The sequence below is a fragment of the Myotis davidii genome, unplaced genomic scaffold (genome assembly GCF_000327345.1).
Source record: "Myotis davidii unplaced genomic scaffold, ASM32734v1 scaffold295, whole genome shotgun sequence".
In the NCBI taxonomy this organism is placed as follows: Eukaryota; Metazoa; Chordata; class Mammalia; order Chiroptera; family Vespertilionidae; genus Myotis; species Myotis davidii.
This window is the reverse complement of record NW_006286683.1, coordinates 32,848-45,335: the sequence shown is the minus strand read 5'-3', so window position 1 is coordinate 45,335 and position 12,488 is coordinate 32,848. Positions and strand designations below refer to the sequence as shown.

General features: G+C 50.4%; 1 protein-coding gene across 1 annotated transcript in view; it reads left to right on the top strand.

Moving 5' to 3' along the window:
- The window catches only part of LOC102753749 (mitogen-activated protein kinase kinase kinase MLK4), a 27,172-nt gene that overhangs the window by 2,573 nt on the left and 12,111 nt on the right, over positions 1–12,488 (top strand). Inside the window, exons 2-4 of the mRNA XM_015560583.1 lie at positions 4–46; positions 11,229–11,409; positions 12,249–12,397. Coding sequence (XP_015416069.1) covers positions 4–46; positions 11,229–11,409; positions 12,249–12,397 — 373 coding nt within the window. The remainder of the gene's footprint in view (positions 1–3; positions 47–11,228; positions 11,410–12,248; positions 12,398–12,488) is intronic.

Here is a 12,488-nt window from a genome sequence, read left to right as displayed (position 1 = left end):
GAGGCCGTGGTGCCCATCCTGCACCGCGACCTTAAGTCCAGCAACAGTGAGTGACTGGGCGGTTTGGGGGTGGGGGGAGGACGGGGTCCAGAGGCCCCGCCCCGCGCGGCCCACCCCCGTGCCCGAGCTGGGCGGGCCTCCCCCGGCCCAGTGCCAGGTGGAGGGGGCGGGGGGAGCGAGGAGAGGCGAAGCGTGGCTGCCCGCAGTACCTCCGGGGCAGGGCTTCCAGGTAGACAGACCTTAGGTGACCTGCTTTGGGTGCCTTTTTCAAAATGCGCACCAGCCCGGCCGGCGTGGCTCAGTGGTTGAACATCCACCTATGAACCAGGAGGTCACAGTTCAATTCCCAGTCAGGGCACAGGCCCGGGGTTGCAGGCTGGATCCCCAGTGTGGGGCGTGCAGGAGGCAGGCGATCCATGATTCTCTCTCATCATTGATGTTTCTATCTCTCCCTCTCCCTCTCCCTTCCTCTCTAAAATCAATAATAATAAAAAAATGTATTTTTTTAAGTAAAAATGCGGGTGAGACTTGCTTGCACACGTATCACGTGTAGCATATCAGCATCTTCTAGAAACTTCATGGTGCTGTTTGGCCTTTAAGTACAAGGGTGGTTCGTTCATTTGGGCAGAACTTTGCAATCTGAGGCCTTCCTGGGATCATGCAGAACCTTGGCCCTCTGTCTGGCCCAGCGGCCTTCATGGAACTGCCCCTTCCCTCAGTTTCCCAAATAGGCATTGCGGTGGCTCTTCTCCCACGTGAAATGCCTTCTGGCCTCGGAAGTTTCCAGGTTTTCCTCGGCCGCCTCTGCACGTGAAGTGTGGTTTTCTTACTGGGTGGGTTGCTTTGAGTGTCGGGGAATAGTCTTACAAGAAACACCAGTTTGCCCCACGGTGCACAGTGCGTGTGTGGGTTGATGACGGGCGAGTTGGTTGTCCTTGCGCAGCGGCTGGACATGCTGAAGACTTGGCCTGTGTGATTTTCTTTCCAAATCTCGGTCCAGTTTCCCGATGCCCATGAAGAACTGGCAGTTGAACTGAACACAAATTCGATTCTGTTTCACCATCTAGAAGAGCTAATAGCTCTCGCCGGTTTGGCTCGGTGGCTAGAGCGTCGGCCTGCGGACTGAAGGGTCCCAGGTTCGATTCCGGTCAAGCTTGGTTGCAAGCTTGATCCCTGGCCCTGGTCGAGGTGCATGCGGAAGGCAACCAATCCGTGTGTCGATCTCACATCGATGCTTCTCTGTCTGTCCCTACCCTTCCCTTCCACTCTCTCTCAAATTCAATGGAAAAATATCCTCAGGTGAGGATTACCTAAAAAAAAAAAAAAAAGCAACTAGAGTTGCTGTCTTCAGTTGGTTCTTCAAGATGGGAAATTACTCAATATTCTTAGGATGAGATGAAATCTTAGAACAGATTAGAAGATACAGTCAGAACTGGCATTGGCCGGCCACGGCTGCGTGCGTCCCAACCTCGTAAAACCTGCTAGGACAGGAGCTAACTCGACTGGAAACACTGTCCTCCTCCAAGCTGCGGAAGGAAGAGGGCAAGGAGAAACAACACACGTGTTGTATGTGTGCGTAGATATTTCCCCCATTCAAAATCCTCCAGCCCTGCAATTTCCTTGAAAACGACTACTTGGCATTTGGATGATGGGAGTTATACGTAATTCCAGGGTGGGTGGCTGGGAGTTATACGTAATTCCAGGGTGGGTGGCTACATGTAAGCATCGAATAATTATTTCTTTTAGGTTTTATTTTATGACTCCCACTCCCACCCCACCCCCAATCTTGTAGTTTAGATTGCTTAAGTGACGAGAGCAAAGACTAACAGAATAGGGCAGAGAAAGTGGCCCCGGTGGTTGTATGTATCAGAGAATGACAGAGGCCGCATGAAGGGTGCCAGAATTACTTTCCTTTGGCCCGTATATCGTAGACACCGTACATATTTTTTGTTGAGATTTATTTTTAAAATATGTTTTTATTGATTTCAGAGAGGAAGGGAGAGGGGGAGAGAGAGAGAGAGAGAGAGGGAGAGAGAGAGAGAGAGAGAAACATCAGTGATGAGCGAGAATCATGGATCGGCTGCCTCCAGCGCGCCACGCACTGGGGATGGAGCCCGCCACCCGGGCATGTGCCCTGACCTCCTGGATCATAGGCTGATGCTCAACCACTGAGCCACACCGGCTGGGGCTAAATGAAAAGCGTTTAAAGAACTAATACTATTAAATAGTAAAAAGAAATAACATGACCCTCTGGAATAATGACTGCGGTGAAATAATTTTTATGGACAGTGGAACAGCTTGAACAGGGCAGCCATCTCCTTCTGGGTCCCTGGTCGGTATGATGTCATTTGAGGGTGATTACCTGCTGCAGCTTCGTTTCTGAAAGTCTTTTTTTTTTTGCTGTCAAAACGAATCGCCAGACTTCCCGGAGCATTTTAATTTCTAGAATTGTCGGGCAGGGTTGCCTGTGTGTTAAATTTCTGCACTTTTAAGAAGACCTGCGTGGCTCGGCCACTCGCCAGGCCAAACGTTTGGTACAATGTGGCCATTATTACAGCTCTTGAATGACTGCGACAGGGACATTTTGAATAGGGCCGCGGATGTGGAAATCACAGTGCCTGCGACCTGGCTTATGCTGTGGGGACACTGGTGCCTCTTGGTCAAGGAATCGGTACAGATACTTGGGTGCTTTCTTGTGTGCGGGGCGGCCGTCACTTCTTGTTCTATTACAGAATGTTTTGCTTGACCTTATTGGTTGTTTGCTCATGGTGGGAGGGAGTTCATGAGAGTGTCAACAAGGTTTTGAAAACCAATATTGGATTTTTTTCTTTTTCGCTCTGTAGTCCACTCGGGTAACGAAGAATCAGTGTAAGACTCCTTGGAGCCAAGTGAGGGGAAGCCGTTGCTTCAAACAAATGTTTAGATTTGTCGGAGGGAGATGCGGCTCTTGACAGATGTTCTTTCCTCTTTTCTCCTTGGTCCTTTCCAGTGGTCTCCTCTCGCCTGAGATCATGTTTATGTTGAAACAATAGCCCAGATATTGTGACGGTACAAGCCCTTCTGTCCCTTTTCTAACAGAGAGAGAGAGAGATTGCCCGTTGAGCCCAATTAGCAAGTGTTAAGTATCATTTATGTCATTAAAATATGCTAGGCCGTGCCCGGCCAGCGTGACTCAGTGTTTCAGCATCGACCTATGAACCTGGAGGTCAGGGTTCAATTCCAGGTCGGGGCACATACCCAGTTGCGGGCTCAGTCCCCAGTAAGGGGTGTGTACAAGAGGCAGCCCATCAATGATTCGCTCATCATTGATGTTTCCCTCTCTCTCTCCCTCTCCCTTCCTCTCTGAAATCAATAAAAATAAAAAAAATTTGGGAAAAAATAGAGAATAGAGCGTGGTGAGGGGCAGAGTGGTGGGTGCAGGATGGAGCTCAAGGCAAACGACTCTGAAGATGTCACACAGGTGGAGACCTGGACCAGTGGTCGGCAAACTGAGACCCCTCGAGTGTGGCTCTTCCACAAAATACCACGTGCGGGCGCGCACATACAGTGCGATTGAAACTTCGTGGGTGCCACACTCAAGGGGCCAAAGAGCCACATGTGGCTCGCGAGCCGCAGTTTGCCGACCACTGGACCAGGAGGAGGCATGTGCCGAGATGCAGGCAGAGGGAGCTGAGCCTGGGAGAGGGTGGAGTCGAGGTGGGAGTGGAGAGCGTGGGCCAGGTCAGCATGGTGGGCTGTCCACCGGCAGCACCTGAGGGCCTTCCTGAGAGCTGTCCAGGGCGGGAGCCTGGTACACAGAGGAGGAGGAGGACGGGGAGGAGGAACAGGAGCCTGGGATCTGACTTCTGTGTTGACGGGATCACTCTGGCTGCTCTGGAGGACAGACTGGGAAGTGGCCTGAGTGGAGGCTGTCGAGGTTGCCCAGGCCAGAGCAGACATCAAAGGCCGCCGAGGTGGTCCTGGCCGGAGCAGGCGTTGGCGTGGCCGAGCGTGGCAGCCGTGGCAGTGGTTTCCAGAAAGCTCCCCAGGAAGAGGAAGGTGAAATCGCACACTACGGGGACTGCTGAGGATGGTTGGAGTGATTAGGATGTCGCCGCCGACGTGGGTATTTATGTTGGCACAATTCAGGGTGGAGAGGAGACGGCATGGCCTCGCTATGGTTCCTTGTTATTAGTTTTAAATATTGCCCCATGGGTTCCGTCTTCTCTCCAAAAAGCAGAAAGGAGACATTCCATGGGACGTGGAGCCACACGTTTCGGTAGCCACTTGCTTGTATCATTTCTCTTTCCGTGATTAAGCAGTTTTTATCCTGCGTATGTTCGCGTTCTGGGAATCACTATGATCAAGACCAGCGGTTCTCAACCTGTGGGTCGCGACCCCTTTGGTGGCCGAACGACCCTTTCACAGGGGTCCCCTAAGACCATCCTGCAGATCAGATATTTATATGATGGTTCATCACCGTAGCAACATGACAGTGATGAAGTAGCCACTAAAATAATGTTATGGTTGGGTCACCACATGAGGAGCTGTATTTAAAGGGCCCGAAGGTTGAGAACCACTGGTCTATATTATTCTCTACCAGAGCATCGACCGTCTCTAAATAGATATGTATTATGAAATGCAATTTAGAGCTCTCGCTAAAAAAAGAAAATTACAGCGCTAGCCGGTTAGCTCCATGCCCCCTCGCCCCCCTACGCCGCCCCTCCCCTCCGGTGCCCACTTCCTGTCCCAGGGCCAGGGCCAGAGCAGCCCAGGTACCTCAAGGGTCCCAGATAGCAAATCTGCTTCCGAAACAGAATCAGCCCAAGGGCAGGTTTGTTGCTGATCGATGTTTCTAACTCTCTATACCTCTCCCTTCCTCTCTGTAAAAAATCAATAAAATATATTTAAAAAATAAATAAAAAGAAAACTACAAAGAGAATCTAATTTTTTTGGCTTTTCTCATTAATACAATGTAAATAAAGGAACTATTTGAGAAAATAACAGCAAATGTCATCTCTCCGGTGTTTCCGAAGCTTTTAAGAGCCACTTGGAGGAGCTATTAATTAAGGCCCAATCAATTAGCAGACTGCATCGTCTCCCTTCTCCCTCTGCCCCTTTCCCTCCGACGTGTAGCTCCATGCCCCCTCGCCCCCCTACGCCGCCCTCCCTCCGGTGCCCACTTCCTGTTCCAGGGCCAGGGGCAGAGCAGCCCAGGTACCTCAAGGGTCCCAGAGAGCAAATCTGCTGCTGAAACAGAATCAGCTCAAGGGCAGGTTTTTTGTTGCTGTTGTTGTTTGTTTGTTTAAGTATGTTTGTATTGATTTTTTTAAAAATATATATTTTATTGATTTTTTACAGAGAGGAAGGGAGAGGGATAGAGAGTTAGAAACATCGATGAGAGAGAAACATTGGATCAGCTGCCTCCTGCACACTCCCCACTGGGGAGGGGCCCGCAACCAAGGTACATGCCCTTGACCGGAATCGAACCTGGGACCCTTCAGTCCGCAGGCCGACGCTCTATCCACTGAGCCAAACCGGTCAGGGCTGTATTGATTTTTTAGACAGGAAGGGAGAGGGAGCAATAGAAACATCTGATGTGTCATTGATCGGCTGCCTCCCTCACGCCCCCTACTGGAGATCAAGCTCACAACCCGGTCATGTGCCCTGGACCAGGAATCAAACTCCTGACCTCCTGGTTCCTAGGTCGGCGCTCAACCACTGAGCCAGGCCAAGCGGGCCAAACTTACTCTCTAGTGGACATTTCCGCCGTCACCGGCAAAGCTTTCGGCTCAGTAAGGCAGGAGGAGAGGGGGGCCTCCCTTAGTCCGGAAGGCTGTCCGTCGGCCCTGTCCTCACGCGGCGGGCACACGGTGAGCTTTGCCAGAAGACTCCGTTCCTGGAAGGACCGTCGGTTTTCCCGAAGAGAACAGCTACTGGAAGTCATTCAGCCCCGTGTTTGAATATTGGCGGCGTCATTTCCGAGCTGTGTGACCTTGAGAGGTTATATAACCTCCTTGGACCGGAATTTCTTGATTTCTGATCCGTCTGCTGAGTCCCTCTGTTGGAGATAGACAGAGTCCCGTAGAAAAGAAATCTGTGTCTTGTTTCCTTAACCTTTCAAAGGCAGTTGGGTAAATACTGGCATGGTTTTATTAAAATCTACACATTTTTATAGATTTAAGAGAGGAAGGCAGATAGAAACATCAGTGATGAGAGAGAGAGTCATGGATGGGCTGCCTCCTGCACGCCCCACACCGGGGATCGAACCCTGACCTCCTGGTTCCTAGGTCAGCGCTCAACCTCTGAGCCACAGCAGTCCGATGGAACCTAGGGCGTTTTTAGGGAACAGAGAGTAGCAGGTGTGGCTGGGATGAGAGGTAGACAAGGGGATTTGTGGGCAGGAAATAGGCATTGATCCTGTGCCAGACAATATGTGCCTTGATTCGTGCAAAGATGTGTCCACTCTCTGAGGGCAAGAGTGAGCCAGGGAAGGTTTTAAGGGGGAACGCGGTCAGATCTGCGAAAGATAAACATCAACAAAGAAGAGAAACCCAAGCGGGGGTCATTGACTGTATGACTGGACCAGCCTAGGTCGGCAGTGGGGCGGGAACACAGTATAAAATCCTTACGCGTTGGTTTGACGTAAGCTGTTTATCATGTATGACCAGGCCCGGTTTTTACAATCGCTGTTTATTTAGTGATTTCACTTCAGGGCACTTTCTCCCTCTGGCTCACCAGAGTTAGAAAATAATGACCAGCCCAGCCACCGTGGCTCCGTGGCTGAGCATCGATCTGTGAACCAGGAGGTCACGGTTCAATGCCCGGTCAGGGCACATGCCCCAGGTTGCGGGCTCCATCCCCAGTCGGGGGCGTGCAGGAGGCGGCCGATCCGTGATTCTCTCTCATCATGGATGTTTCTATCTCCCTCTCCCTTCCTCTCTGAACTAAATTTTTAAAAAATACCTATTTTTTTAAAAAAAAGATGGTATATAAACAAATGAGTGTGTCTGTGTTCCAATAAAACTTTATTTACAAAACAGGCATTGGACTGGATTTGGCCCAGGAGGCACAGTTTGCTGACTCTCAGCATATGTCAGGACATTGAATGAACTGTAAGACAATCTAAATGTAAGCTGGTGACAATATACTCATTTTTTCTTAAAATATATTTTATTGAGTTTTTACAGAGAGGAAGGGAGAGAGATAGAGAGTTAGAAACATCAATGAGAGAGAGACATCGATCAGCTGCCTCCTGCACATCTACTGGGGATGTGCCCGCAACCCAGGTACATGCCCCCGACCGGAATCGAACCCGGGACCCTTCAGTCCACAGGCCGACGCTCTATCCACTGAGCCAAACCGGTTTCGGCAATATACTCATTTTTATATATTGCTTAGAAATACTTTGAGTTCTTTATTCCTAAAACATATATATATATATATAGATAGATGATAGATAGATAGATATAGATATATAGATATATAGATATATATTTTATTAATTTCAGAGAGGAAAGGAGAGGGAGAGAGAGAGAGAAACATCAATGATGAGAGAGAATCACGGACCGGCTGCCTCCTGCACGCCCCACATTGGGGATCCAGCCCGCAACCCGGGCCTGTGCCCTGACCGGGAATCGAACCGTGACCTTCTGGTTCCTAGATCGACGCTCAACCACTGAGCCTCGCCGGCGGGGTTCACTTTGAGTGCTTTAAATATTTCCTGATTTTTCGAGTGTGGAGTCACTGATACCTGAACGTTGCCTAGGATGCTTTATAACCTAGGAACAGGATCATTAGTCCTCCTGCAGAAGACTGTGCGGTGCGATCACATATGTGTTCAGCGGCGGGGGAGGGGGCTGGGTCCTGGCAGTTTGGCTGACTTGCTGGATCGGGCCAGGCAGCAGAACCAGGAAACAGTCCTGGGCTTTGTTCTCTGTAGGAATGCGGCCACCTGCGCGCTTTGGCAGGTCTGCTGGTACCTGGGGGTGGGGGTGGGGGGGCGGTTTGATAAGTGGAGGGTCAAGGAGGAGGCAGCAAGCACTGAATTGCTACTGTAACTGTTTCATTCCCAGATCACCTGCCAGTTGGGGAAATAGCTCCATGGCACATAATCCACTAGTTGGTGATCATTATCCACAGTTAATAATAAACTATGAATGAACGTGCTTTCAAATGTAAATTTTACGAGGTTTAATTTTATGTCAAGGGGCCAGATACACACACACACAGATAGATAGATAGATAGATAGATAGATAGATAGATAGATAGATATGTATATATATATGGTAATGGGATTACCTCCGAAAAAAAATTCTAGACAACAATTCATTTTAGTAACATGTTATCAAGAAATAACATTCATCGTAGAGACTTACTGGGGTGATCACTTTGTAAGTTACATAAATGTCTGATCATGATGTTGTACATCTGAAACTAATATAAGAGTGTATGTTGCCCGGCTGGCGTGGCTCGGTGGTTGAGCGTCGACCTATGAACCAGGAGGTCACGGTTCGATTCCCAGTCAGAGCACAGGCCAGGGTTGTGGTCTCCGTCCCCAGTGTGGGTCGTGCAGGAGGCAGCCGATCCATGATTCTCTCTCACCGTGGATGTTTCCATCCCTCTCTCCCTCTCCCTTCCTCTCTGAAGTCAATAAAAATATATTTTTAAAAAATACATATTTTTAAGAAGAAATGTAAGAAAATTTGGTGCCATTTGATAAGCTTAGTAAGTTAGCATTTATTCGCCGCACGTGGTTGTTCCGAGTTGAAATTCACGGAGTCACCTTACACCTCAGACTGGGACGTTGGTTAAATATGTCGCGCTCCCTCCCTTGCCGCTTTTCTCAACGTGTTTTTTTTTTTTTCCTTATGACTTTTTCTTGGTGATAATATATTCGTGGTTAAAGATTAATCGACAGGATCCCATTAGGCTCCAGTGGAATTTGGACACAGCAATCCCATAAACGTCGAGAAAATAGAATGGAGACATTGTAATTGCCTTTTGTTAAAAAAACAAACAAAATAATATATATACACCTTAGAGGCCCTAATTCTGGAAATACCCAACTGAAAAACTTCAAAGGAGGCGGGAAACTCAAGTGGCTCATGGCTGAGCGGGTAGGCCGGGTGCAAGGGTGTGAAAGCTGATTGTGGAGAGCAGGGGCTCGAACCCTGCTCGCCAGCTCACTCCCAGGAACCTCCCGTCTCTGGGGCCGACAAGGTTGGATTGCCCGGCCTGCGCGGTACACCTCCTGGTGGGCAGCCCTCCCTGCCAGTGGCAGGAAGCGGAAGTTGGCACCCACCCTCGTGTCCTGAGGCTGAAACCTGGCCAGCTGCCCCATTCTGCTACCTGTTGGGAGACCTGGCTCTTTTTTTTTTTTGGTTTCGGTCACTTTGCCCAAAAGATAAGGAATGTCAGGAATTTTGCTGAACTCCTCGGAAATAGGCTCCGAGACACAATGGGCCTTTCACGGGGCTCGACGCCTGGCATTCAGAGTGTGACCCGAACGTGTTTCCTGTCCGTGCCAAGGGCGGCAGCGCTCGGCTCCTATGGAAACTTCGGACCTGGGAGGGCCAGGTGTCCCGAGCCATCGGCACAAGGGCTGCTCCTGGGACGTTGTACCATGACCTGTACTTAGAAATGCAATGAGTTTTACGTGTTTAGGTTTCAGTCCCCAATTTTCATGGTGTTTTCACTGATTTTAGAGCTGCCTGTCTTTGGCCGTGGCTGCCCCCGGGCTTCCCTCTGTTAAGCAACACACTCTCGCCGTCCTGCGTGGGAGAACATCAAACACAATAGCACTTCCTCAGTATTGGCGACACATGATAAATCCTCATGCGAACATCTCCTGGTTTAAAGAGAGAACCGTAGCCCGGCTGGGGTGGCTCAGTGGTTGAGCATCGACCTATGAACCAGGGGAGGTCATGGTTTGATTCCCGATCAGGACACAGGCCCGGGTTGCGGGCTCGATCCCCAGTAGGGGCGGTGTAGGAGGCAGTCAATCCATGATTCTCTCTCATCATTGATGTCTCTCTCTCTCTCTCCCTCTCCCTTCCTCTCTGAAGTCAATAAAAATATGTGTAAAAAACAAAGAGAGAACCATACAAAATAAATGAGAACCTGAGACGACTTCCAGACCGGTTGATAAAGGGGTGTGTGTGTGTGTGTGTGTGTGTAATCCTTACGAAATGCTTACTGCGTTTCACTGTTCTAAGCACCTACATGATCTCACAAGATACTGTGTTGGGTGATATTGGGGGAGTCCTGGGGGGGCTATAATACACATTCCCTCCTCCCTCCCTTCTGATGTACATACGATCAGGGTTCCCACACAGCGAAGAGACAGCAGTACAGACCCCACCACACCCCCAAGCCCGGGAGCCTGCCCTTCGTCATGCTGCCTCTGTGTGGAACAGGGGATTCTGGTCCAACGACAGGAAATCAGAAAGGAGGAGATGGGCCCCGGGCTAGAGAGAGCTCTCCGAGGATGGAGGATGCTCTTGGGAAAACTGATGCACCCCGTCGGCTGAGCGACGTAGACAACATGGACCCCAGGACCATGAGCCCTGGGGTCAGACTGCTGAGTGTCCCTGCTTCTCAGCTGCGGGACCTTGGACGGATGATCATGTGGCTGGTTTATCTCAGTTTCCTTATCTCTCGAGTCCGGATCATTAACAGTGCATACTGATAGCATCAGAGCGGGGCTCCCTGATTAAAATACCTGTGAGCGCCCGGCCGGCATGGCTTAGTGGTTAGCGTCGACCTGTGAACCAGGAGGTCACAGTTCAATTCCCCGTCAGGGCCCGTGCCTGTGTTGCAGGCTTCATCCTCAGTGTGGGATGTGCAGGATGGCGAACCTTTTGAGCTCGGCGTGTCAGCATTTTGAAAAACCCTAACTGAACTCTGGTGCCGTGTCACATATAGAAACTTTTGTATATTTGCAACCATAGTAAAACAAAGGCTTATATTTTTGATATTTATTTTATATATTTAAATGCCATTTAACAAAGAAAAACCAACCCAAAAAATGAGTTGGTCCTAGGTTCGCCATCACTGCCCTAGCGGTTATGATATCAGTGATGTCAGGAAGCTAAAATGCAAGTTCATTCTTGTGTGTCCTCCCCACCGCAGGGAAGACTGTGTTGAACATGCCCCGGGGGAACATTGCGACGGGAGAAGACGATAAAAATCAGGAAAATATCTGACCTTGGTGTTTTTTGTTGTGGCTGTTTCTGTGTGTGTTCAGTTCTGCTCCTGGAGAAGATCGAGCATGATGACGTGTGCAATAAGACGCTGAAGATCACGGACTTCGGGCTGGCGCGGGAATGGCACCGCACCACGAAGATGAGCGCGGCGGGCACCTACGCCTGGATGGCCCCGGAAGTCATCAAGTCGTCCCTGTTCTCCAAGGGAAGTGACATCTGGAGGTGAGCCCCAGGCCCTTTGCTTTTGCGGATTTCTGCAGAGCGGGGTCGCCGTCCGTCCTTTCCATGAGCCCCAAAGTCCTCAGCGATTCCGAGCATGACTCAGCGATTCCGAGCATGGCTCAGCGATTCCAAGCATGACTCAGCGATTCCGAGCATGACTCAGCGATTCTGAGCTTGAAGGGTCATGGAGGCCTTTTGGGATGGGGTTTTATAGTTTTGATCGTATCATCACAGGGGAGCAGTTACCTTAAGGTTTTGAATGGCCTTGGCTTCCATTTGATAGGAGAGCCTTCTATGGGAGGTTTGATTAAACATGGTTAGAATTGGCAGCCGGCGTGGCTCAGTAGTTGAGCGTCGAACCAGGAGGTCACGGTTCGATTCCCGATCAGGGCACATAACCCAGGTGGCGAGCTCGATGCCCAGTGTGAGGCGTGCAGGAGGCAGCCGATGCATGATTCTTTCTCATCATGGATGTGTCTCTCTCTCTCTCTCCCTCGCCCTTCCTCTCTGAAATCAGTAAAAATATATTAAAAGAAGAAAACAAAAAAGAAAGAGAACAACCACATTAGTCCACGTGGGGCGTGGGGCTCGCCCCGCCTGGTTCAGTCATCGCTGCCCCTGAGCCCTCCTGCTGTCAGCAGCTGAATGCCTGTGCTGGAGGCTCTGCTGATTTCTGGGTGCACCACTGCTTTCTGGGGACGCCTGTGTTTGGGACATTAGCCTCTCACCTGGGATGAGGGCCGCCCCTTTCTAGGAAGAGCAGGTTGCTGGAGGCGGGTGCGGACACCTTTGTCCCCCAGCTGTGTCCCAGTGACCTTGATGGTAACCTTGCTTTCCAGCTATGGGGTGCTGCTGTGGGAGCTGCTCACGGGGGAGGTCCCCTATCGCGGCATCGACGGTCTCGCCGTGGCCTACGGGGTGGCGGTGAACAAGCTCACCCTGCCCATTCCGTCCACCTGCCCCGAACCCTTCGCCAAGCTCATGAAAGGTACGTGGGCACCCCTGTCTCTGTGGGTCTGTGGGGGCAAGGGGAGTCCTTCATTATAGCATATATATACTTTTTATTTTTTTAACATTTA